The 26248-nt window shown below is 45.9% G+C and overlaps 1 protein-coding gene across 1 annotated transcript in view; it reads right to left on the minus strand.

Moving 5' to 3' along the window:
• Positions 1-741: 741 nt before the first annotated feature.
• The window catches only part of NSUN5 (NOP2/Sun RNA methyltransferase 5), a 39258-nt gene continuing 13751 nt past the window's right edge, over positions 742-26248 (minus strand). The window contains exons 5-10 of the mRNA XM_085649660.1: positions 11549-11687; positions 11177-11292; positions 3757-3935; positions 2958-3168; positions 2231-2386; positions 742-1630 (exon numbers count right to left, since the gene is read on the minus strand). Coding sequence (XP_085505786.1) covers positions 1480-1630; positions 2231-2386; positions 2958-3168; positions 3757-3935; positions 11177-11292; positions 11549-11687 — 952 coding nt within the window. The 3' untranslated portion in view covers positions 742-1479. The remainder of the gene's footprint in view (positions 1631-2230; positions 2387-2957; positions 3169-3756; positions 3936-11176; positions 11293-11548; positions 11688-26248) is intronic.

A 26248-nucleotide genomic window follows, 5' to 3' on the forward strand; every position in this document is an offset into this window, starting at 1 on the left:
GCTGAGCAGGATGCAGTGGGGATGCTCCAAGGTGGTTGAGGTCGCGTGGTAGTGGAGGCTGTAGGAGCGGGTGCTCCGATGTTGCAGGTGAAAAGGCATTACCAGCAGGTGAAAGGTCCCACTCTATTTCGAGGTGCGGTAGCAGAGGTTGTTGTGGGGTAGATTCGGGTGGCAGGAGAGCCAAGGTTGTGGTGGAGAGCCGAGGTTCCTGGTGCGGACAGGCGCAGATGGGCTTGCCCTTGGCACGCTGTGGCCTCCATTAAGTAGGTCCTGGAAGGAAGGAGGGGCTCTGGGAGGCGGGAAGAGGGCAGGAGGGATTGGGCAAAATGGTGGGAAAACAAGTGACGGAGCGCTCTCATTGCCATAGTAGTCGCTGACATGGAAGGTAACTACTGTGTATGTGCTCCTTGTAGAAAGAGTAGAATGCGGTCACTCACAGTGAAATTAGCCAATGGCTGAACTTTGCCCCATGCTGTAGTGGGCGGAAGAAAAAAGTGAATGACGCAACAACTGACCAATGGATGAAGAGGGCTGACTGAAACATCTATATCTCCTCATATTAAACACGGAGGACTACAAAGGAGAAAATTACCAATAAGTCGTTGGGGCAAATAACAGTTCATAAAAAAAATATAAATGAGCTTTGCCCCCACAAGTATATTTTCTTTCCACAAACATAATGTACAAAGAGTTTCATAGTTTTCTTAGCCACAATAAAATAACCAAAGCAACTAAAGTTCCTGAAGAATACTTCAATAATTTGTTTTCGTATTTTATTTTTAAAGGGCAATACGAAATCATACTTTCTTTTAACGCACAAATATCAATAATTACAACAAGTCCTGCATTGATCACTGTTTTGGTTGCCATCCTCCCTCAAAGTGGAATATAGCTGAACACATAAAAAAAAGGGTTATTTGTCTCTCCATGTTGCGCAAAACAGCAGTTATGCGGTAGGTTAATTTGTTATGCAGAGACCTGCGGTATAAATGAACTACACCCATCTTCAAACGGTTACTAGAGTGTGCACAGTGCATTATGAACTACCTTCATCACACACTGTTCGGCCTTCGACCATAATAACCCTTGGGGCTCCCTAATGTGCACTTTCTGGTAAATAACTGGTGTCTGAGGCAGACAGGCCCTTTACAGGAAGGCAAGCTCGGCAGAAACCAGAGGCTCAAACAATACTTCAAGAACGCCATAGTTTAAAGATGATTTGGGGGGATTCTGTTTGACCTGGCGGCGACCTTTGAGTCTTCAAAAAAGTCCAATCCCATTACACCCACCCCGTAGACTGCTCTTCTCCTGAGGGAAAACATTTGATCCACATTGAGAGGAATCCTCGGAGGGTGTATTTTCCTGTGCATCTGCACTTTGCACTACGTGCGACAATAACCACAGGGGCCATGGACCCAGTCCACTTTAATGGGCGATACTCCTGCATTGCTCTCCAGTGTCCTCTGGAAACTGACACCCTCAGAATGTTTCAGATTTGTTTATCTTCTCCAATGGTGCCTGCTGACTTTTCTTCTTTTTCTTTCTTTTTTTGGCCGCTGACAGAGGATGCCCTTCTGTCTTTTCCACTTGTTCGTCATTATCCGCTTGTTCAGCAGTCTTGCAAGTACCTCTATCGGGAAAATAAGAAAGTACATCAAACAGAAATCACACAGAGAGAACTGTAGTGGAATGCATCTAAACCAAATCATACAAACTGAAAAACGTAACTAGACAAAAATGGTCTCAGCAGCAAACAAATTGAGTGGTCGTCTTGGAAAAGTAGTGTTACAAGTAACATATCTTAATTTAAAAAGATAAGCGTGTAAGCATTATAATACTAGCCCCCCCCCCCCCCCTTCAAACGATCTTTTTTTTAAAACCACTGCACCTCTTCTCTTATTTTCTCTTTGATTATATTCTTTTTCTGGTGGTGTATTTTTCTGCCTGGACAGAACTGGCCAGACTACACAAACATGCTTGTAGCGCCCAGGGTTTTCAGTATTATCTGCCAGATTACTCTTGTATGTCCGCACGACAATGGAACCCCCTCATCCCCTTCACAGCCTGGCTCTGACACCCCCACCCACTACCAATCAACAAAACACCTGCATTTCCAAATCAAAAGCAAGCCACTCCAGAGCAAGCCCGAGCTGCGGACACCTCCAGCACCATGCATAGGAAAGGTGCTAAAAGACTGACAACCCAGCCTACCCCACAGAGAGGCTCTTACCCGGGCAGAAGCGCTTCTCCCCCCTTCTTCCTCTCAAACAGGGCCACAAAGAAGCCATTCGTCAGTGTCTCGGTCGGTGATGCTCTTAAACAGCACCCTGCTCCGGGGAAGACTGGCAGGCCCCTTTGGGGCCAGGGAGGCAGAGCATTTACCAGCCTGCAGGAAGAAGAGAGTACGTGTTTATTCAGACAAGTCGGGTCAATTCACTGTCGGAGTGGCCCTTCCACTCCTGAAAGAGACGGTCAGTATGCAAGCCATGCCACACTTTACTGAGATGCTCCCCGCCCGGCCCAGCCATGGATCACTGTGCAACAGATCTGTATGTCTCTAGGAATTGATGTCTCGGCTATTCAGGCTCTCGCTTCTGAGGATCAGAGTGCCTCATAGCGCTAAGATCGACTGGTTTTGACATAAAGAGTCTCTTATTTCCAACACTATGTGTATCTTTAGGACTCAGAGCATCTCTTCTCTGAATTGGTAGCTCGGGGATACAGGAGATTTCACCTTCAGGACTCCATGTCACGCAGATACTCATCATTTCACCTCCGGTCCTTGATGTATGATAGACTTTTACACTGACTTTCAGCACAGGATGGCTTCAGGTCATCACAATTCAGGCAGCAGTTTGAAGCATGCAACATCCTGCCTGAATCTGCCCCCCCCCCCCCGCCCCCACCTCCAAAGGTGAGCATGCAATAGAGGAGCTCTCCACCCCACCAGCAGGTACCTAAAAGCACTGTTCTCCTGCAGCGTATCTCGCACCACATCCTCATTCTCCTCCTGGTGCACCGAGCACGTGGAGTAGACCAGATGCTCCACAGCCGGAAATCTCAGTGCGTGGCTCAGCACCTTGCGCTGGAACGAGGCCAGCGCCTGCAGTCGCTCTGCACACGACGAGCCGTCATCATCCGTGAGGTCATTCAGGCGGTCCACGATCCCTGTGTCCAAGCGAACAAACGAAAGCATTTTAAAAGAGGTCCTGGAGATAGATCCTCCTCCTGGGCACTTATACCCCCCCCCCCCCCCCCCCTTCTCCTGTCCATCACATTCTTCGCTCAGACTCTATCTGAGCACACGCTGTACTGGTCTCTCTTGGTGACAGCATGTTGGCCTTATAGCAGTCATACGTAGACATAACTCCCCCTCCCATGTTGCATTACATCTTCTGCTTGTTCTGCAAACACCCCTTCTCCCCTAATATATTGGAACAGGTCTGGTAGTCTCCGCAGTGAGGCAAAGAACCGACAAGAGATAAACAGCCTTCCTTTTCACTGGCTCTCTTGGGCAAGTCTGATGTACATCAGTGGGCTGTGTGTGAAGCTACCACTACTGCGGGGACCGTGGCATCCACTGTTTTTGATAAAACACATTTTACAAGCACTAAAGCCACACAAAGATTATTTGTGAATTAAAATATACGGACCACTATACGCAGGTCCCATAGAAATGAAAATAAATTGAGAAATGCAAGGAGTGGCCCCGCCCACATGACCCTCTTCCCTCATCACCTACTCTTGCCTCCTTACCAGACCCGCTGCAGGATGGGTCAAGCAAGATGTGCCGGACACTGCTGTATTTGGGGTCGCTGGGTTCAACTTTAAGAAAATCGTCATTGGCCAGTTGGTGACACGTGACCCCGGCACGCAGCAGTAGGGTGCTCATGGTGGCTAACCTCTTGGTGTCCATATCAAAGGCGAAAATCTTCCTAAAGTTAAACACATTAGCAGTGAGTTTAGAAGTCACGCGTTACTCAAAAGAGGGTTACAAATGACCAATCTCAACAATCTAGTGTAAGGGAACTGCACAACTATCAGCCTCAGACACATACAACACTGTTGTGCCAATTGGCTGCCGCACGAGAAACTGGTGTGCTCTTGTGCACACCGCTCATTCTTCGCCAGTGCAACAAACATTTATTGCTTTTTTACAAAACTTGCGTTGGTGTAGCCATAGAATTTAGTCACACATTTATCATTGGATCGTAGTTCATTCCCATCCCCTCTCCCCCACGTCTCCTTCTGACCCCTCTTCTTCACCCTTGAATATGTATGAGCCGAGTGAGTACCCGTTCGCTAATTGTTCAGTGTGCGTAGCTCTCTCAGTGGTGCATGGTCATGGCCAACAGAAACCAAGCTCCATTAATAACATTAAAAAAAATACTGAAAAACTCCCTATCTTGCCAGTCAGTATCTAATACGGGCTCCTGACGGTGTTTGGGCTCAGTAATAACATAATATTTAGTGTCTCATTGTCAGTCGAGCGGATAGGAGTGGTTGTTCTCCTGGGGGGAGGGAGGGAGGGGGAGGGAAGGGGTGTCAAGGGTGTCTAGTGTCTACACTACATTATTGTTGCTCAGTATCTAAAAAAGGAATATGCTACTTACTAGTATGCATCTGTTCTTGGCATGTAGAGCTGCAGAGCCACACACTTAGGATAGTAGATCGCCATCAGGTGTTGGGCTCGGATGCTTGCAGGTGGTTGTTGTCTTCGGAAGAAGTCTTTGGTCACGAGATAGGTGACTCCTCCCTAGGACGACAGTGCGCATGGCCATCAACTCCATCCTTAGATTGTTTTTCGCCATGATGGGAAATGATGGAGTTTGTAGAAAAGAGAGAGATGTCCATGTGTGATGTTTAAGTAAGACAATGCTGGAACAGATACAGGTCCCGGGGAGGCGGGTGGGCGTGTACAACTCTGCAGCTCTACATGCCAAGAACAGATGCATACTGGTAAGTAGCATATTCCATTCGAGGCATATGAGCTGCAGATCACACATTTAGGATAGACTATATAGCAGTCTCTCCCCTAGCGGTGGTCACCTGTATCAGTTGCAGCAGTTTGAAATAACGTTTTAAGGACAGCCTGACCCACAGAAGCTTGTTGCTTTGCTTGCACATCAACACAATAGTGTTTAGTGAAGGTGTGTGTTGTAGACCATGTGGCTGCCTTACATATATCTTCTAAGGGAATGTTTCCTAAGAATGCCATGGAAGCCCCTATTTTGCGTGTGGAATGCGCTCTAGGGGGAACTGTTAGTGTGCGTTTAGCCTTGTGGTAGCATATTTGGATACATTTAACTATCCACCTAGCTATCCCAGATTTAGAAATGGGGTTGCTGTTATGTGGTGGAGAGAAAGCAACAAACAATTGTTTTGCGGAATGATTTGGTTCTGTCAATGTAGTAAAGAAGGGCTCTTTTAACGTCTAAGGTATGAAGAGCTCTTTCAGCTACCGAGTCTGGATTTGGGAAGAACACTGGTAACTCTACTGATTGGTTAAGATGGAACGGAGATATGACTTTTGGAAGGAATTTTGGATTTGTTCTAAGAACCACTTTGTTGCGGTGTAATTGTAAGATTGGTTATTGTATGGTTAAAGCCTGGATTTTACTTACCCTTCTGAGGGATGTGATAGCGATAAGGAAGGCCACTTTCCATGTGAGGAACTGTAGTTCGCATTTATGCAGAGGTTCAAATGGGGGGTCCCATGAGCCTTGTAAGAACAATGTTCAGATTCCACACTAGAGAGGGTGGTAATCTGGGAGGAATAATCCTTTTAAGTCCTTCCATGAAGGCTTTGATCGCAGGTACAAGTGACAAGTGTTGTCGATTTTGTAAGTAGGCTGCTAATGCTGCTAGGTGGAGACGTATGGATGAGTATGCCAAATTACATCTTTGCAAGTGCAGTAAGTAGCAAATGATGTCTTGGATGGATGCATCCAACGGGTTTATATGATTGTTAGTGCAGTAAATGGCAAATCTCTTCCATTTTGCAGCATAGCATGCACTAGTGGTAGGTCTTCTGGCCTCCTTTATAATATTCATGCAGTCTGGTGGCAGGTTTAGGTAACCGAACTCTAGGACTTCAGGAGCCAGATCGCTAGATTCAATTGACCTGGATCTGGGTGTCTGATTTCTCCATGGTTCTGGGTTAATAAGGACGGGGAGAGGTGCAGTTTTTGGTGTGGAATTAGCGAGAGTTCCAGTAGTGTTGTGAACCACGGCTGGCGTGCCCATGTGGTAGCTACTAGGATCAGTTTGAGAGACTGTTGCCTGAGCTTGCGTACCACTAATGGAATGAGTGGGAGAGGCGGAAAAGCGTACGCAAATCTGCCTGACCAGTTCATCCATATCGCATTGCCCTTTGACTCCGGGTGGGGAAACCTGGCGGTGAAGGTTGGTTGGCCCCATTGTTGGAAAAAGGGCAGTAGGACTTGTGGATGTAATTCCCATTCGTGGATCTGTTGAGTTTGTCGACTTAACAGATCGGCAATTTGATTGTGAATGCCTGGAAGGTGTTCTGCAAGTAGGTATATGTTCTGGGGAATGGCCCATCTCCAAATGTTCTGTGCGAGCTGGGACAGCTGCAGAGAATGTGTGCCTCCTTGTTTTTGGATGTAATACATGGTTGTCATGTCTGTCCGGATGAGGACAGTTTTGTTCTGGAGATGTAGTTGGATGGATTTTAGTGCTAGGAACACTGCTAGCAGTTCCAGGTAATTGATATGGAGCCCTTTCTGTTGAGTGGTCCATTTGCCCTGAGTGGTGTGCCCGAGGAGATGGGTTCCCCATCCTGTGAGGGATGCGTCCATTGTCAGCACAATCTGTGGAAGAGGCTCTAGGAACGGCCGCCCTTTGGACAGGTTTTTTATGTTCCACCATTTGAGAGAGCGATGTGTGCGGCTGTCCACCAACACCAGATCTGTAAGTTGACGTGCTAAACATTCTTGCAAGGGTCGCATTGGAAGTCTTGCATAAGGCACAATGAAGATGCATGACGCCATCATGCCTATGAGTTGCATGAACACTCTTGCTGGAAGAGAGTGTTGAGTTTGAAAATTTGCGATAAGATCTTGTATATTGGCTATCCTGGCTGGGCTGGGATATGCTAGGGCTTTGGAGGTGTTTATGGTGGCTCCCAGATACTGATGTATGTGAGAGGGTTGGAGATGAGATTTGGGATAGTTTATTGTGAATCCCAAGTTGTGTAAGATTTGGATAGTTTGGTGAGTGTGTAGAACACATTTGGTGAATGACTTGATTTTATTAGCCAGTCGTCTAGATACGGGAAGACATGAATTTGTTGTCTTCTGAGATGTGCTGCTACTACTGCTAGACATTTGGTGAATACTCTGGGCGCGGTTGTTACTCCGAATGGAAGGACTGTAAACTAGTAGTGTTGTCCGTCCACCACAAACCTTAGGTACTTCCTGTGAGCAGGATGTATGGGAATGTGGAAGTAGGCGTCCTTGAGATCTAGTGTGGCAAGGAAATCGCATTGTTGTAGTAGTGGGAGCACTTGTTGAAGAGTGATCATATGGAAATGGTCTGAGTTTATATACAGGTTTAGGAGTCTGAGGTAGAGTATTGGTCTTAGAGTCCCGTCCTTTTTGGGGATTAGGAAGTATAGTGAGTATACCCCTGTACCCTGATGTTGTAAGGGAACTGGCTCTATTGCGTGTTTTTGAAGCAATGAGAGAACCTCTTGTTTGAGGAGCGTAAGATGGTCTGGTGACATGGAACGCTGTTTGGGTGGTGTCTGTGGGGGGTGAGGGGGGGGTAGTTGTGAGTTCCAGGCAGTAACCATACTGGATAATTTGTCTTACCCACTTGTCTGTTGTGATGGAGTTCCAGACAGATAGGAACTGTTTGAGTCTCCCCCCGACTGGAGTGGAATGGTCTGGGGGGAGTGGAGTAAAGTCACTGTTTTGTGGCAGGGGAGGTGCGAGTGTTGGTATTGCCTCGACCTCATCCCTTGTTGTTGTTTCCTCTATATCCTCCTCTAAAATATCCTCTACTGGGGGATGTTTGTGTAGCGGGTTTGAATGTAGAGGAGGTGTCCGCTCCCATATTCTTGGAGTCTCCTCTGTAGAAGGAGTGTCGAAAGGAGCCGCGTGGTTGTGGAGACTGTAATGCTCCCATGGACTTAGCAGTCTCGGTGTCTTTTTTCATCTTTTCAAGGGCAGTGTCTACTGCTGGCCCAAATAGCTGTTCTTGGTTGAATGGCTGACTAAGTATGCTAGTTTGTACCTCTGGCTTAAAGCCTGAAATGCGGAGCCAGGCATGTCGTCTAAGGAGCACACTTGTATTTATTGGTCTAGAGGCGGTGTCTGTGGCGTCAAGCGCACATTTAATTGACGCACTTGAAATAAGTTTTTCCTCCTGGATAAGGTCATTTGCCTGGGTTTTATATTGGTCTGGCAGATGTTGTAACAGATTCTCCAACTGGTCGTAGTGAGCCCTGTCATAGCGTGCTAGTAGGGATTGGGTGTTGGCAATACATCAATGGTTAGCTGATTGTGCTGCTACTCGTTTGCCAGAGGCTTCTAACAGTTTGGATTCTTTGTCGGGTGGTGGTGTATCTCCTGTGGTTTGGGAGTTGGCGCGTTTCCTAGCGTTGGAAACAACCAAAGAATCCAATGGGAGCTGTCCTTTGATGTAACAAGGATCTTCAGGGGCAGGCCTATATTTCTTTTCTATTCTTGGGTTATGAACCCTGGCACGGACGGGGTCTTTAAATACCTCTGGGGCGTGTTTTATGACTCCTTTAATCATAGGTAAAATTTGCACAGACTTTTGAGACTGCTCAAAAGTATCTAATAGGAAGTCTTTCTCAGGTGCGTCGGAGTGCATGGTGACACCATAGTAAAAGTGCTGCTCTATTTAATACTTGGCCAAACCCCAGGTGGTCATCTGGAGGTGATGGTTTGGAGGGATATGGTTGAGGGTCAGGCATGTCTGGTAGAGGGAATGCCCAATCATCCAGTGGTGCGGCATCTGGATCCGTGAATGGATCATTAGGATCACCCCCTCCCCCTAGGTCATCATCATCATCCTGTGGAGCTGGTGTATGTGATGGAGAGGGTAGAGGTAAGGGTAGTGTAGGCAGAGGGGGTGGGGTAGAAGGTAGTATGGGAGAGGAAGGAGGAATAGGTGATGTTGCAGAGTCCTTCTTGTTTATAGGAACTGGGGCAGGTGGTGTGTCCAGTTTCTGTTTTTTACATGGCACCGCGGTGACATGTCCAGTCTTTGGATTAATATAGATCTTTTTCTGTCTTGGATCAATGGGATCTGGATGGAATAGTTCTTGTTCCTCTGGAACAGTTTTTGGCGCCGATTTTTTCGGTTCCGATCGAGGTTTTGGTTGATCGGTGGAGTTTTTGGCTTTAGGAGGTATGTGAGAGTCCTTAGCCGGTGGTTTAGGTGCCGATGATGGTTTTGGAGCCGAAGTTGTATCTTTCAGCTTGGGAACTTTCGGTGCCGGTTTATCTATGGGTCTAGATGTTTTCGGTGCCGAAGGCGTCGGAGCCGATTTCGGTGCCGAGAGGTCTTTTGTCTTCGGTACCGAAGGTGCCGGTGGAACAATGATATGCGGCTTGCTCGGGCCCGAGCTACCGGAAGGTTTATGTTTCTTCGGAGCCGAGCCTGGAGGCAGGGCTTCTGAAGGATGTTTTCAGTCTCGACTGAGGCCAGCAGGCGAAGTCTTGACCAATGCCTTTGGTTTTGGAGGGGTAGGAGCAGGGGCAGTAGTACTCACGCGTTGCCCAGGAGTAATGGGGTCATCTGAGTCGTCAGCTTCGGAGATGATTTGTAGATTCTCGGAATCTTCTTCCGGGACATCGGGACCCTCATCAAAGATGTTTTCTGGTTCCGGAGCTGGTCTCTGTGCCATGATGTGGCGTCGAGCCCTTCGATCTCGAATGGTCTTTTTGGATCGAAATGCTGCGCAGGCTGGACAGCTGGACTCGTTGTGTTCCGGTGATAGGCACAGGTTGCAGACTTTGTGGTGGTCACTGAGTGGAAATTTTGCTCCACACTGGGGGCATTTTTTGAAAGGCGTCCTTTCCATGAGCCGTAGGCCTCACGGCGTGGATAGACCCAGCGGCCCGCGTCGACGTCCGGAATCGAGCCGATGAAATCGATGTCGAGTGAAGGTGCTTCGATGGTTTTGTGGAAGTTTTTCGCTTCGAAAAGCTTGGAATTGAGATTTCCAACCGGAGCGAAAAGTTGCATCCGAACCCAATGGCGGAAAAAAACAATCTAAGGATGGAGTTGATGCCCATGCGCACTGTAGTCCAAGGGAGGAGTCACCTATCTTGTGACCAAAGACTTCTTCCGAAGACAACAACAACCTGCAAGCATCCGAGCCCAACACCAGATGGCGATCTACTATCCTAAGTGTGTGATCTGCAGCTCATATGCCTCGAACACTCGTTTCCACTTCCATCCACATCTGGTCTGAAAGGGGTTTCGTACGGACGCCACTAGCTCATTCTGAGCTAATGTCTTCCCTTCAGCCACCACCCAAATCTGAACCTCCGCTAGTCTACATCTGCTATGAGGCGGAAGTTTTTTCAACAAACATCGGGCAGGGGGAGTGGGGGGAGCACACTTCCTCACATGGTCCCTCAAGCCATCAAAAAATCCTTCTCAGCACAGTAAACCAGGAGGCATGCAGTTGCGAGGATTTCGATAGCTGATGTAAAAAGTAGAGGTGATGGAGGGAACTCTGACGGATGAGGAGGAAGGCAGTAAAGCAGAGTTTCGTACACACGAGGGGTCTGGATTTTTGATGTGCTGCGAAGCAGGACTACTACTGGAAGCATGCAGTACTTACTGCTGCATACGTCACTCCAGGAACGCCACAAGATAAGCTTGTGAGGGCGAACGATTTATGTATGAAACATCGAGACGTAGGAAGCCGCAAATTCAAACTAAGAATTGGAAGGGTACCAGCTACCTAACATGGAAGGGGAGTTTCTTCAAAATGACAGAAGGAATTAAGCAATGAATATTAAAAAAGGTGCCAAAACCGTCCAGCAAAAATGCCTGCAAATTGCGTATGACTTAATATTTCAATTTACCTTGAACCTTAACACTGATCACACAGACCTACTCCCTGACCACTCAGCCCTCTGTTGTACTTTCTCCACTGCAAGATACTCACCCTTTATTTTTTAGGAGTGCAGCCAAGTGGCTGGTCTTGTTGCCAGGAGCTGCGCAAGCATCAATGACGTGGGAACCGGAGGAGGGATTCAGGAGAAAGGCTGGAAGGCTGCTGGCCTAAAAAAATAACATTCAATGAAATGCCTGCAGAACCACAAGAGTTTCATTTCTTTTCTATAATACCTTTATATTGAAAGCCACAGAATGATCCATGCAAACATGTAATGCCCCCCTCTGAGACAGCTCAAGTGTTTTTTTTGGGAAGGTCCAAAAATATTAGTGGACATCTTTCATCGCAGATCACTGGCCATAAATCTGATTAAGAAGACGGAGAGCAGTAGTATATTGTATCTTCCTTCCCTCCACACCTCACCTTATCCTGTAGGATGATGTGACCAGCGGTGTATAGATAGTTCTTGTGGAAATCTGTTCGTGGTGGGAAAACCAGAATGTCTGGAAGGTGAAGATCCATCAGGAACTGTTTGCCAGAGAGACGGCCCAGCTCCTGCAAGCTAAAGACAGAAAGATGTAATCAGCAAACACCACATGGGAACCTGTCTCCAGCTGACACATTTATTCCTCCTTCCCTGTCCACATCATTCATGCAGTGTGCTAGGAAAAGCAATGCATTTGTCAGACCGAGTTTAAGGGGCACCGGGCAAGTTGGAGCTACTGGGCCTTACTGTGTGGGTATGGGGTTGTTTGCTTCTAATGTCCCGGGTCAGTCCTACGATGGATCTGCAAACAGGGTCAAGTACAAGGCTTCAGCCCTTGACTCTCACTATAGTAGTGATGGTGAATAGTCACAGGATTATCAGGAACGTAGGTTTGGGATGCTTCAAGTGCAGAAATCAACTAGCAGTGTTGTAAAGGTTTATCCAATGCTTGTATTTGTTAAAAGAAAACTCAATACTATATACTACAGGTCACTGATACTGATGCTTCATTGGCATGGGTAACTGTAGATGCCACTGGTAATTTCCTCTTCCCGCCTCCCCTCACTCTCTACCGTCTCCAGGTTTTGAGTTCTGCCTTGGACAAGTATCAGCATAGGTGCAGTGTTACCCCCTCCATTATGTTTGTGCACTCAGTAAATCTCATTAGTTCCAATTGTCCTTATGTCACCTCTGTTGAGTTTTGTCTGTTCTTCAGCCACAGCAGGGATGCGTAGTATACATTTGGGTCTCACCACAATAAAGGTTTCTTTCCCTACATAGGTGTTGTCACTAATAGTAAACTAATACGTAGATTAACAAGAACCCTTGAAGCAGTAGTGAATGAAACTACTTCCGCCCTAGGCAACTTAACAGAGGAGCAGTCTGCGATGCGGATTGTTGTTCTTCAAAATCGTCTTGTCCTTGACGTCATCCTAGCCGATAGGGGCGGAGCCTGTAGGGTCATCGGATCGAGTTGCTGTGTTTTCATTCCAGAAAACTCGCCATCAGTATACAAAGCCATAACTCGTCTTCATAAGATTGTAAGCCAGATACACCAGAATCCAGGCACCTGGACTTGGTCCGGTTGGCTCTGGAGCGTGTTGTCAGCCTGGGGATGGAGGATCTTATCCTTCCTAGGTATTGGCCTTCTCATAATATTCAGTTGTTGCCTGTGTCTACAATGTGGACCAGCGATTTGCGGCCTGTGTGCCACATCATGTATCCCACGTTCAAGTTCTCATTCAAAATCCCGGAAGAAGAAAGAAGAGCAAATGATGTTACATGAACAGATTGATGGATTCCTGAGGATCGATATTTCATGAAGGGTCCGTAGGGGACAAGGAGGGAATGAGGAAATATGAATTTTTATGATCGATTGTGTCCCCTATCTTAGACCCCAACGGCTCCATGTACATACTACAAGTACATGTATGTTCCCTCCACTCAAGCTATGAAGACGCAAATACAATTGTGTCCAACGTTAACATGTCCTCTTTCAGATCCACCATGAATGGGTTGGATATTCCGTTCCTAAATATGTTTGGCCACCGACTTTATATGGTGCACTTTTCACGTTTTACAGCTCAGGCGAGTAGGCCCTGAATTCTGCCATCGAGCTTTTCCTGCCTTCTGCCTCTGAATGCTCCAGCCTGGACCTGCATCTGTATCAATGACCTTTGTCTTACTTCCTGCGCGGCTAACAGTGCCTGGCCCGGCCTGTTGCCTGCCAAAACTGTATTCAGCCTTCAAGTTATCTGCTCCGCTCCTCGAGAAATACATTCCTGTCCAGTAGTTTAGGTAAACATCCTTCCAGCTACAGAGCAAAGGGCCCGGCCTTACTGTCTCCGTGCAAGTAATTCATGGTTTCTGTTTTCATGGTAGGACCATGCCCCCTCGCTTCTCATGTAGACACTTAGACGCTTGTACACGCACTAGCAGTCAGTATAGAATAGACTCTGTCCGAGAGACCTTCCCTTCCAGATAAATTAGTTCCTTAAACACAAGATATTAGATACGATTTGGGATTAGGTTGTTCTGACATCCCAGACTTCTGTCTCCTCATCTAGGGCTAAATGTCAAATCCCCTTCACCTTCTAGTTACACGTCAATCACACGTCATGCGGCTACGCGCGCATCCCTGCCATGTATTTCTGTTGACATTGCAGGATTTTCTTATGGATCCACCCACCTGTGACATCCTCTTAATGACGTTTCTAGTATATGCCTTTATGCACGCCTACTGTAACGCCTTTTTATTACGTATGTGTATTCTTATCCTTGCTATCAGCTGTTACGCCTCCTGCATCTGTCTTTACTGTAATGCATTTACTATATATATATAATAACCGTCAATAATGTATCGCCGATTCCTTCCTGAACCTTCGTGGTGACGGAACCCGATTGCCTGGTTCGAACCAATTCCTTTGTAAGGAATAAATTCCCTTTTATAACCTCAAATACCACGGATTCTGCCTCTTATTTTTACTGAGTTATTCTTATTTAATTTTACCGCATAAATTAAGTCTAGGTAATTTAAATTTACCACATAATTGGCGCCCGAATAGGGACGCCTCTCACACCCCACGCGCCGGAGGTGCGTTGCAGACCCGGTCTCCTGCCACAGCCGGACGGACAACTACGCGTACCCGCAGGATTTCCTGTATCTCCCTCAGGCCAACGGGGGGCGACTGAGGCTGCGATCAACACCCAGACGAGGCGGTGAGGAGTGCGGAGAATCCCGACCAGAGCCTAGCTGAGAGAGCAAGATCCGAGGTATACAGAGGCCCACCAGATTTCGAAGTTCCGAAGTATCCACGTCACGAGTCGAGTCGAGTCCAGTCCGGTTTAGTCCAGTCCAGACTTCCGAGGCCTTCTGTTCCGTTCCGTGCTTCCCGGTGAGTACCGTTGCTGGGGACGCATCTAGACGTGCACATTGGTTTGTGCCGGTCAAGACGGGTTTGGGTACACAGACCTGGTCTGCACTGTTCCAGCAGTGTATCTGTGCTGTTTAGCAGTACATCTAGTATTATGTCAGTAACTAGTTTTATTCTAATTATTATTATTGTTCGTTCTAAAATGTTTTGATATGTTTTAAATGTCGTGGTATGAGTGACTGTTCGATCTTCATTACTGTGTTTATTGTATTAATTGTGTTCAAGTCCGAGTAAGAATCAAGTAGCAAGGTTCAAGATGCCGTTATTCTCGAAATTAAGACAGATAAAAACTAGAAAAGGGATACTCGAGGAAGCTGTTCCCATTCCACCTAGGGACACTCCAGGGTACTTTATGTACCATAAACATGGCCTAGATGCCGTATTATATCTTGATTTATGGGTGGACTACACCAAGGATCTAGCAGAAAGTCAGAGATGGCCCGCTGCTGGGACATGGGATGCAGATTGCATCATGAGAGTAGAAGAAGTATTGTGGAAAAAGAAAGCCAGACAGTCACAGAAAGATGCCATTGAATTATGGCGTAAAGAATCGCATAGACGCGCAGAGAAAGCGTTCAGAAAAGAAGAGAAAAGTAGAGAGAATTCAGACAAAACCCGAGAAAACATATTAATTGACGAAGGTATCCGAGTAAAAACAGAACAAGTAGACAGACAACGAAACACTCTTATGAATGGTATGTATCCCCTTCTGACCGAGGGTTTGCCTAAGGCCACCCTGGAGGTACCAAAAGATCTGCCACCCCCATTACTCCCGATTAAAGTACATCCCAAGACCGCAAAGGACATTTTCCTTTCTTCCTATTTAGATGATGCCGCTCCCGAATATGCTAATGGTGCGCAGCCACGCGCACCACATGTTGACGAAGCTCAACGCCAAGATCATCTGCCCCCACCTTCGCAGCAACAAACTCCTCCTCACGTTCTAAACGTTCCATCCGTTTCTACAGTCCTTCCTGCATCTACACTCTCTACCCTACATCCAACAAATCCTTTTGGACTTGGCACCTCAGGAGGTGCGACAGGAGGTGCGACAGGAGGTTTTTCCACGCCACCGCCAGCACTTAGGTTGACTTATAGGGATTTAGCACACCAACGTACACCCCAAACAGCTAATCACAATATATTTAATGGGCCTCTTACAGATTGTAGATATGATCCAGTGCCCGGTAAACACGACAGAATGTTGCTATCATCAGTACGTTTACGACGAGTTTCGACCTATCTAATGACGCTACCAGGAATGATTGGTCATCTAGACAAAATATACCACTTTATCCAAACAGGGCAAGGTCCTGAAAGTATTGGCGAGGCCATGGAATACCAGAAAGTGGACATGCAAAAATTATTGTTACGCTTCTTCATAAACTGCTTGATCAGAAACAGAGATAGGCCTGAGGTAGATCCGGAGGAAATGCAAGTACTTACCAGATGGGGTCAGAATATAGCAGACGGAAAACATGATAAACAGAAGAGTATAGAAGTTATGCACCGAAAGATCAGAAAAGAAGTAGAACGAATACATGAAAGAAGATTAGAGGCAGACAAAACTGAATCAGAGGGAGAGGAGGAGGAACAGTCAGAAATGACCACAGGACAATTAGAATTACCAACTAGAGAAACGATAGCTTATGTAGGAAAAGGAAGATCTTTTAATAATACAATACGTCCGATACGTCCAGAATGTAACAGAATTTTTCAAGCAGCTATCTCAAATCCAAGGACCCCTGAACACTTATTCCAGGCTACTGATAAATTACTTCGAGAACGAAGGGGGTACCATGTGCTCGATTCTATGGATGAACAAGAATTAGCCAGGTCAGCAGTACAATGGGCTGACAGTTCTGAAAAATACAGTGATGATGCGCTAGCACACACGTTTCTGAATCTCACACCAGACGAACAGCGTTTAGCTGGTATATACATGATACAACACCTCCTTATATTGTATAAAAATTAACACTCCGATCCTGGTCCCCTACCTGATATACTGATAGAACTACTCACGAATAAATGGAGAGGTATGGGTACCGATCTAATTAAAGAAATTCTAGAACATCGGCATCGATACAGTACCTTCCTATGTCCAGAACATGATTCAGCTCCCTCCATGGAAAGAAAAATGTATTACATAGACCGACAGAATCCCTTACGCGAAGTGCACCCAGTTAAAAATATGGATGATTCTTTTTCGCGCGTGTTTGTGTACACGCCCATAACTAAAATAGAACTATTGGAAATGAAAAAATAAGTACCCAGCCATGACAAAGATCCAGCAGGTTTTCACCGTGAACTCAAGGACATGTTACTCATGGGTGATTATACCTATCCTGACATTATGAAAATATTAAAAGTATTATTGCCTGCCGGTATTTACGAGAAACTCAAAGAAAAGGAATGGGAGGTGGGAGACCAAAAGATTGATTGGACCGCATTAGAAAACGAAGAAAAAGCCCGAACAGCAGGCCGAGGGCTTGGGGACAAAATTAAAGCATTGCCAGGATTATTAGTACAAGTATTGCCACGTTTATTAACTACAAAAAAGGAAGACTGGGGTGCAATCTCAGCCTGTAAACAGAAACCCGATGAAGATACTAGTGATTTCTATTCCCGATTTGAGAAATGTTTTGGTATTAATAGCGGCCTAAAAGCAAATAGGGAGTCATATCCACATCTTTTTGTAACAAAACTAGTCGAGAATTCCCTGCCCCAGGTTAAAAACAGAGTATTGAAAGTTGAGAGCACTTGGCAAGCTAACACTCCTTCACAAATGTTACAAATGTTACAGTATCACCAGAATAGAATTAGAGAAGAACAAGACCACGAACAGAGACGTATGAAAGACACAAAAATGAAAATGCTCGTTGCTCAGTCAGTTCCAGCTGACGGTCATAAAAAGGGTGCGACACAGTCCAGTAATTCAGCAGTTCCTGTAAAAGGGACATGCAACTATTGTAAACAGCCAGGTCATTATATAAACGATTGTGCAGTTCTGAAACATAATATCTCTACGGGTAAAACAAAGGAGAGACCACGTCCGTCTAGACAGGATCAGATCCAACAACAAGCACCTCAGAATGTACAGCCTATGCAAGCTGCACAACAGACCGTAGCGGTACCACAGTCACAGCCTAGTGCCGCAACACAAAACACGACACAACAGATGTACCAGTATGCACAAAATGATTACCCAGAGTATCAGCGATACACATGAAATAGCCTAGAGAGGGAAGTTGGCTTACCTCTTATTGAGGTTCCCGTAGATCAAGAGGGTCCTTATGTACAGAGTCAAGTATTAGGGAAAGACAGAAAGTTTTTAATTGATACAGGGGCAAGCAGAACAACTATAAGTCACGACGAAGTTCCAGGGGCACCCCTCTCAGGCTCACAGAATATTTCCCTTGGTTTTTCAGGAAAGCCTACTATTAACGAAGTATCGCAACCGCTTCCACTTGCAGTTGGTCCATTGACACGGACTACAGATTTATTGCTTACTAAATCATGTCCAGAAAACTTGTTAGGTATAAAGACATTGAAAGCTCTAGGAGCTATAATATGTTGTTCTCCGGACGGAGTACGACTATTTTTGCGTGACTTTAAAGGTCACTACGTGTCAAAAGACATGGATCACCGGTTACAGAATCTACCTGCACATTTATGGGCACAAGGCCCCACTGATGTAGGTTGTATGCACATTACACCATATCGAGTCACACTCAAAGCAGGAGTGGTATTACCACGAATGCGACAATACAAGTTACCTCCAGATGCTGTAGTGGCTTTACTGCAAATCATTGACGAGCTCATTGCACAAGGAGTGGTTGTGGAAACCGACTCAAATGTATGTAATTCTCCGATCATTCCGATTCTTAAACGAACTGATCCAAAAGCACCCCCAGTATATCGATTAGTTATTGATCTGCGCGAATTGAATAAATGCATTGTACCACAATATCCCGTGGTCCCAGATATCTCTTCACTATTGACAGCTATTGATTCAGAAGCAACGTTCTTTACTGTAATTGACCTCAAGAACGCCTTCTTTAGCGTCCCAATCGATCCGGAAAGCCAATATTTGTTCGGATTCTGTTTAAATGGACGAAGCTTTAAATTTGCACGCGCACCTCAAGGATTCACAGAAAGCCCCAGCATCTACAGCCAAGCACTGAAAAGACAACTTGACAGTATCCACATGCCTGTTAACACTGCACTGCTTCAGTATGTCGATCTGCTGATCACCGCCCGAAACGAACCCGAATGTGAAAAAGCATCACTGACGGTTTTACATTTTCTGGCCGACAAGGGGCACAAGGTGTCCCCTTCGAAGCTACAATTCTGTGCCCAGCAAGTTGTGTACCTTGGGCACTTGCTGTCCAAGGGGGGGAGACAGCTCACACCTGACCGCATCCAGTTAATTGTAAACATGCCACCACCCAAGACACAAAAGGAGGTACGGGCCTTTATAGGCCTCACTTCGTACTGTAGGCAGTGGATTCCCCAATACGCATTTCTAGCAAAACCACTCATTCAGTTGACAACCCAGGAGGCAGCGACATCGACTGTCCTCCCTTGGACTCCAGAACATACACAAGCTTTTGAAAACTTAAAGAAAGCCTTATGTCAAGCACCTGTTTTAGCGACACCATGTTACAGTAAGCCTTTTACACTCTTTGTTACAGAACGTGAAGGTACTGCCTTGTCAGTACTCACTCAGGAACAAGCAGGATCACACAAGCCATGTGCTTACTTTTCTAGCACATTAGATCCCGTAGCTCAGGCTCTGCCTACGTGCCTGAAATCAGTCGCAGCAACAGCTTTAGCGATCAGACAAAGCGATTCCATAGTATTAGGACATCAATTGACAGTACAAGTACCACACGCAGTAGAGGTTCTCTTGAACCGGACACAAACACAACACTTGACTATAGCACGACTGACGGGTTATGAACTAACATTGTTTCAGCCACACATAGAAATCAGACGCTGCAGTACATTAAATCCTGCCACACTTTTGCCATTAAGTGGAACAGACCCACTGGCACATGATTGTATTGAAGTCATTACTATTACGACAAAACCCAGACAAGACTTGACAGATGTCCCATTACCAGACCCAGACCTGACACTTTATGTGGATGGGTCATGCATGAGAACAAGTACAGGAGAATTAGTGGCCGCTTACGCAGTCACAACAGACACTAAAGTCATTGAAACGAATCGTATTAACACTTTGTCAGCTCAAGCAGCAGAGCTCATCGCTCTGACACAAGCCTGTATTCAAGCCAAAAATAAAAGAGTCAACATATACACAGATTCCCGTTATGCATTCGGAGTTGTACACGACTTCGGAGTCCTTTGGCGAGAGAGAGGTTATTTAACTTCTCATGGTGCCAACATTCAACACGGTCCCCTCATTCAAGCTCTATTAGATGCAATACATCTACCTACTGTGATATCTATCATGAAGTGTAAGGCCCATACAAAAGTCACCGATATTATTTCCCAGGGTAACGATCTAGCAGACCGAACAGCTAAACAGACAGCTCAGATTCGGAATCACGCAACGGACGTGACAAAGACAATAGTTCCGACATCGACACACTGCATGACAGTTAAAGATCCCGCCCTTGATGTAATTGACATACAGACACATGCTACACCAGAAGAAATAAAGAAATGGACTGAATTAGGAGGGATCCAAACAGATCAGGGATGGATGACGAAGGGAAAATCTATATGGTTTCTCCCCGACTCCATGGTTCAAGTTATCATTAACACAATACATAGTCCAGCGCACCTGGGAGAAAAAGCTATGCTAGATAGCATTCAACACATTTGGTTCAACAAACACTTACGAGTAGCAGCCAAACAGAAAGTGCGTACTTGCATGATTTGTTGTCTGTTCAATCCCGGTAAAAGCATTCCTGTAGAGCAAGGTGGATTTCAACCTCCCGATCACCCTTTTGAAGTCCTCCAGATGGATTATATCCAGATGGAACGTTGTCGAGGATTCAAATATGTCCTCGTAGTTGTATGTGCTCTTTCCCGTTGGACAGAGGCATATCCCGTCTCAGATTACACTGCCCCGACTACTGCCAAACAGCTAGTTCGCGAATTCTTCCCGCGGTATGGGTTGCCCCGTATCGTGTACTCAGATAACGGCCAGCCGTTCTCATCCGAGCTAATGAAACACATTTCACTCTTGTTAGGCTATCAATGGAAATTCCACTGTGTCCGACATCCCGAGGCAGCAGGTCTCGTGGAGCGTCATAATCAGACTCTGAAAATTCGACTTTCTAAAATCTGCAGAGAGAAAGGTGTCGACTGGATAGTAGCCCTACCAGTTGCTCTCTTTTACATGAGAATGGTAGCACATTCTCGCACAGGGCTATCCCCATACGAGGTGGTCTTCGGTAGGCCACCAAATATGTGGGGGACGCCTATACCTCGAAAAATAACTGATGTCGATTGTAACATGCTTACAGATTACCTTGCTTCCTTGAAGTCTGCACTGCAATCTTGCCGTTCACAGGTAGCTGCAGCTTTTCCCGACAACACCGAGGTGAAGCCCCATGAAGTGGTTCCTGGAGACTACGTATTCATAAGAAATTTCGACAGGAGGAGCCCGCTGGAGCCTCGCTGGCAAACGCCAAAATTGGTAATTCTGACCACGAGGACAGCAGTGAAGATCGAGGGTCGCAAGGGTTGGCTACACTCGAGCCATATCAAGAAATTTCATGGACTACCGTCTGATCTGAACTCTCAGCCCTGCCCCCTTCCACAGACTGACTCAAAACTCCCCCTGGTTGAAAAAACCGAATCACAAAACTATAAACTGAAACTAAGGTCTAGCAAGTCAGACAATTTGATTGTTTAAGTCATCTCCTAGGTGAATCGGTCAAATTAGTCTCTGACATGTATCCTCTAGACCGAATTAGAGAGAGAAATAGACAGAAACAGCTCAAGAAACATGCATACTGTAAATCACTTCGTAGTCACTGTGTAGTGACATTATTGATTATGTTTTTTCTAAGTCTTTTGATTATTGCTGCAAGTATACTGTTGCACATGTACTATCCTATTTTCAAGCGTGCTCATTCTGCTTACAATGTTACTGCCGAACATTCTTTTAGTGAATTACCTTCACATGAGTTGTCCTACAGATTTGCGCTGCGCAACAACACATTCATTAGCATGTTACATCATTCCCATCAGACCAGCAATGCTACAAATTGTTGGATATGTGGCCGACTCCCTCCCTATCAGAAATACAAAGGAGTTCTGCCCCTCTTTCCGTACCCGTTCACACACAATGGCTCCTGTGGAGCATGGTTTAGTTTGATACTCAGTTTTGCTTAAAGCCTGTCACCCTGACAAGGAGGGACTCCCCAAAAAGACAGGAACTGACCTAGAAAATGAAGTATATGGATTAGGTAATTTTACACTTAACCTCATGATTCTGAATGTTGAATCCGAAGCTGCACCAGTCTTGCCCGCTATGTCAGTATTTCCAGTTAAAGGTGAATTATGTGTAAGAAAGAATGGTTCAGTACACATGGGTCATAGTAAATGTACCACTGTGATCGAATTCAGTGATCAAGGCAAGTCTACATTTAGAGCTTCCCGCCATTCCTACTTCATATGTGGTCATACCGCATATATACGCTTACCTCCAGATTGGGATGGTACCTGTTACATTGCATTCCTTCTGCCACCTGTTTTCCTAGCCCCTCCTGATTATCATAGGAATACCCATTTAGTACACAATAGACCCCAGAGAGATCTCCCGATTGTCGACTACACTGAAACGGCATGGGAGCAATACACAGATTTCAATAAAGGTTTCTTTCCCTACATAGGTGTTGTCACTAATAGTAAACTAATACGTAGATTAACAAGAACCCTTGAAGCAGAAGTGAATGAAACTACTTCCGCCCTAGGCAACTTAACAGAGGAGCAGTCTGCGATGCGGATTGTTGTTCTTCAAAATCGTCTTGTCCTTGACGTCATCCTAGCCGATAGGGGCGGAGCCTGTAGGGTCATCGGATCGAGTTGCTGTGTTTTCATTCCAGAAAACTCGCCATCAGTATACAAAGCCATAACTCGTCTTCATAAGATTGTAAGCCAGATACACCAGAATCCAGGCACCTGGACTTGGTCCGGTTGGCTCTGGAGCGTGTTGTCAGCCTGGGGATGGAGGATCTTATCCTTCCTAGGTATTGGCCTTCTCATAATATTCAGTTGTTGCCTGTGTCTACAATGTGGACCAGCGATTTGCGGCCTGTGTGCCACATCATGTATCCCACGTTCAAGTTCTCATTCAAAATCCCGGAAGAAGAAAGAAGAGCAAATGATGTTACATGAACAGATTGATGGATTCCTGAGGATCGATATTTCATGAAGGGTCCGTAGGGGACAAGGAGGGAATGAGGAAATATGAATTTTTATGATCGATTGTGTCCCCTATCTTAGACCCCAACGGCTCCATGTACATACTACAAGTACATGTATGTTCCCTCCACTCAAGCTATGAAGACGCAAATACAATTGTGTCCAACGTTAACATGTCCTCTTTCAGATCCACCATAAATGGGTTGGATATTCCGTTCCTAAATATGTTTGGCCACCGACTTTATATGGTGCACTTTTCACGTTTTACAGCTCAGGCGAGTAGGTCCTGAATTCTGCCATCGAGCTTTTCCGGTCTTCTGCCTCTGAATGCTCCAGCCTGGACCTGCATCTGTATCAATGACCTTTGTCTTACTTCCTGCGCGGCTAACAGTGCCTGGCCCGGCCTGTTGCCTGCCAAAACTGTATTCAGCCTTCAAGTTATCTGCTCCGCTCCTCGAGAAATACATTCCTGTCCAGTAGTTTAGGTAAACATCCTTCCAGCTACAGAGCAAAGGGCCCGGCCTTACTGTCTCCGTGCAAGTAATTCATGGTTTCTGTTTTCATGGTAGGACCATGCCCCCTCGCTTCTCATGTAGACACTTAGACGCTTGTACACGCACTAGCAGTCAGTATAGAATAGACTCTGTCCGAGAGACCTTCCCTTCCAGATAAATTAGTTCCTTAAACACAAGATATTAGATACGATTTGGGATTAGGTTGTTCTGACATCCCAGACTTCTGTCTCCTCATCTAGGGCTAAATGTCAAATCCCCTTCACCTTCTAGTTACACGTCAATCACACGTCATGCGGCTACGCGCGCATCCCTGCCATGTATTTCTGTTGACATTGCAGGATTTTCTTATGGATCCACCCACCTGTGACATCCTCTTAATGACGTTTCTAGTATACGCCTTTATGCACGCCTACTGTAACGCCTTTTTATTACGTATGTGTATTCTTATCCTTGCTATCAGCTGTTACGCCTCCTGCATCTGTCTTTACTGTAATGCATTTACTATATATATAATAACCGTCAATAATGTATCGCCGATCCCTTCCTGAACCTTCGTGGTGACGGAACCCGATTGCCTGGTTCGAACCAATTCCTTTGTAAGGAATAAATTCCCTTTTATAACCTCAAATACCACGGATTCTGCCTCTTATTTTTACTGAGTTATTCTTATTTAATTTTACCGCATAAATTAAGTCTAGGTAATTTAAATTTACCACACATTCTGGGAGGATTGCGCTAGCTGCGAGTATTTCTGCTATCAGGTCAAGCCCGTGGATAGCAGCAGTAGAGACTGCCAACCAGAGTTTGTGCAGGCTCCAGCATTGTCGCAGATATCCAGTTGGTTGAAATCCTACTTCTGGGCTTCAGTTGAGTTGGAATGATGGGCCACGGGCTGCAGGGTAGCCTTGAAGCTCTCTTCTTGGAGCTGCACAACCTCCGACAGCTCACAAGGCTGGGTTAGTGGCGCTGCTTCACAATGTTTTAACCACACAGTTTGCATGGACACAATTCACGATGTTGCTATGATCAATGGAGAATGCAGATCGCTCTCCTACCTGGAAGGATGGGCCCTCAAACTCAGAGGTCAGCTGCGTGTGACTTACCCAGAACAATTACACCTCCTGCAAGTTTTACCTGCTTGTTCCCTCTCAGCAGGCAGGATGGCATCCAGGTGTTTCTGGACAGGACAGTTTTTTCCTTTCAGGTCAGTCTCTATGGAACGTCCCCTCATCTCTGCAAAGTAAGCTGTCATGCAGATATTATCTCTAGTTACACAGCAGCCCCCTGCTGAGCACTCCCGTCTTTTGTCACTGCTGAGCGCTCCCATTTTATTGGAACAAGTGGGCCAGTGGCTCCCATTTGTATACAATGAAAGCAGACCGGTGATATGGATTCTTGTCTGCACTTTTAGAACCAGTAAGATGTGTTTTTTTACAGGTGTCATCTCCAGGCTGTACTCCAGACACAGCCTTTGTGTAGAGAGATGCTCCTTTCCGCAGGGTAGTCTCTAGCTAGGAGTACCCACAACAGAGGCACAAAAAGGTGTGATCGTTCGGCACCTGGCTATCAATATCCTATTAAACAGTGATCAAGTAAGAGCTCTTCTTCTAAAGGGCCATCACAATCTGAACAGAAACTGCAGTCCAAACCTTCACCCCCACAGCTACCAAACTGCAGTGCGCTGGAAGACTAATCAGCGGACTCACTCAGCAAACGAACCAAGTTTAATTTCTAAAGGGATCCTTAACTCCTCTTACCCTACTTCAGTGTCTAGGTCTTCTCCCTCCAGCTTCAGGAATATATGAATATCAGCAATACACTTCCACTGTCTGGGAAAAGAACCTCATATTCAACTTGTATACATGAACAGACCTGGGGCTTCAAAAATGGTACCTGGAGGCCCTCATTACTGACTCACTCATACACACAATGTATGTAATAGGCCAAAAGACCATAACATACACTTGGGATGTTAGTGCTAGGGTTTAAGTTAGCACACAGAAGTGATACTTTGGAGCAGAGGCCTACTGGCTCACTCGTGTACTGAAAAAGATGAAGCGATCTAGTCACTACAGATAAACAAAACATGGTAAACTGCTGTACATACTATACTCATAACGAGGACAGTAGTCAGAGCAGTCAAATGAAGGAATGCTTGTTGTGCGCCACAAGGTCACAGAATAGGCCCAAAACCTCACTCATGTTAAGAGACAGACCTGAACCTTACCACACACTAGATCAGTGTGAGGCTGGGGCCAAAGTCAAAAACCAGTATATCAGATATTCGTAGACGGGGAACACAACTTAACAGCATGCAGGGAAAATTCATGTCCCAACAGCACTGTACCCTGAACTATCTACAGTCTCTATAGCCATGCTCACAGGATGACCTGGCTCCCTTACACTGCGGGGGCAGAAAAAAAGCAATGCGAGCATATTATCAGCATTCCAGCAAACACAGCGTAAGAATGATCTATGTGCAGACCTTTCCCTCCCCATCTCACAAAAGGACCTATCTAGCTAACCCCGCCTCGCTGTGAATGCAGAAAAATAAATGCATTATAATTAGAGCGATTCACTTCTTCAAACAAAAATCAATTGACAGGAACGTAAAATGAAGCCTAGTGTGTATAGCGATGGGCTAGTGACAGGACTGCTGGGCAAATAAGACAGAACTACAGGGGTATGGGTGGAGGGCAATCGCTATACAAACCAAATGCCTCTGCGGCACCGTCCATCACAGATATGAAGGTGACCCGAAACCTCCCCTTTAGAGGAT

This window comes from Triturus cristatus, chromosome 3_2 (genome assembly GCF_964204655.1).
Source record: "Triturus cristatus chromosome 3_2, aTriCri1.1, whole genome shotgun sequence".
NCBI classification, from domain to species: Eukaryota; Metazoa; Chordata; class Amphibia; order Caudata; family Salamandridae; genus Triturus; species Triturus cristatus.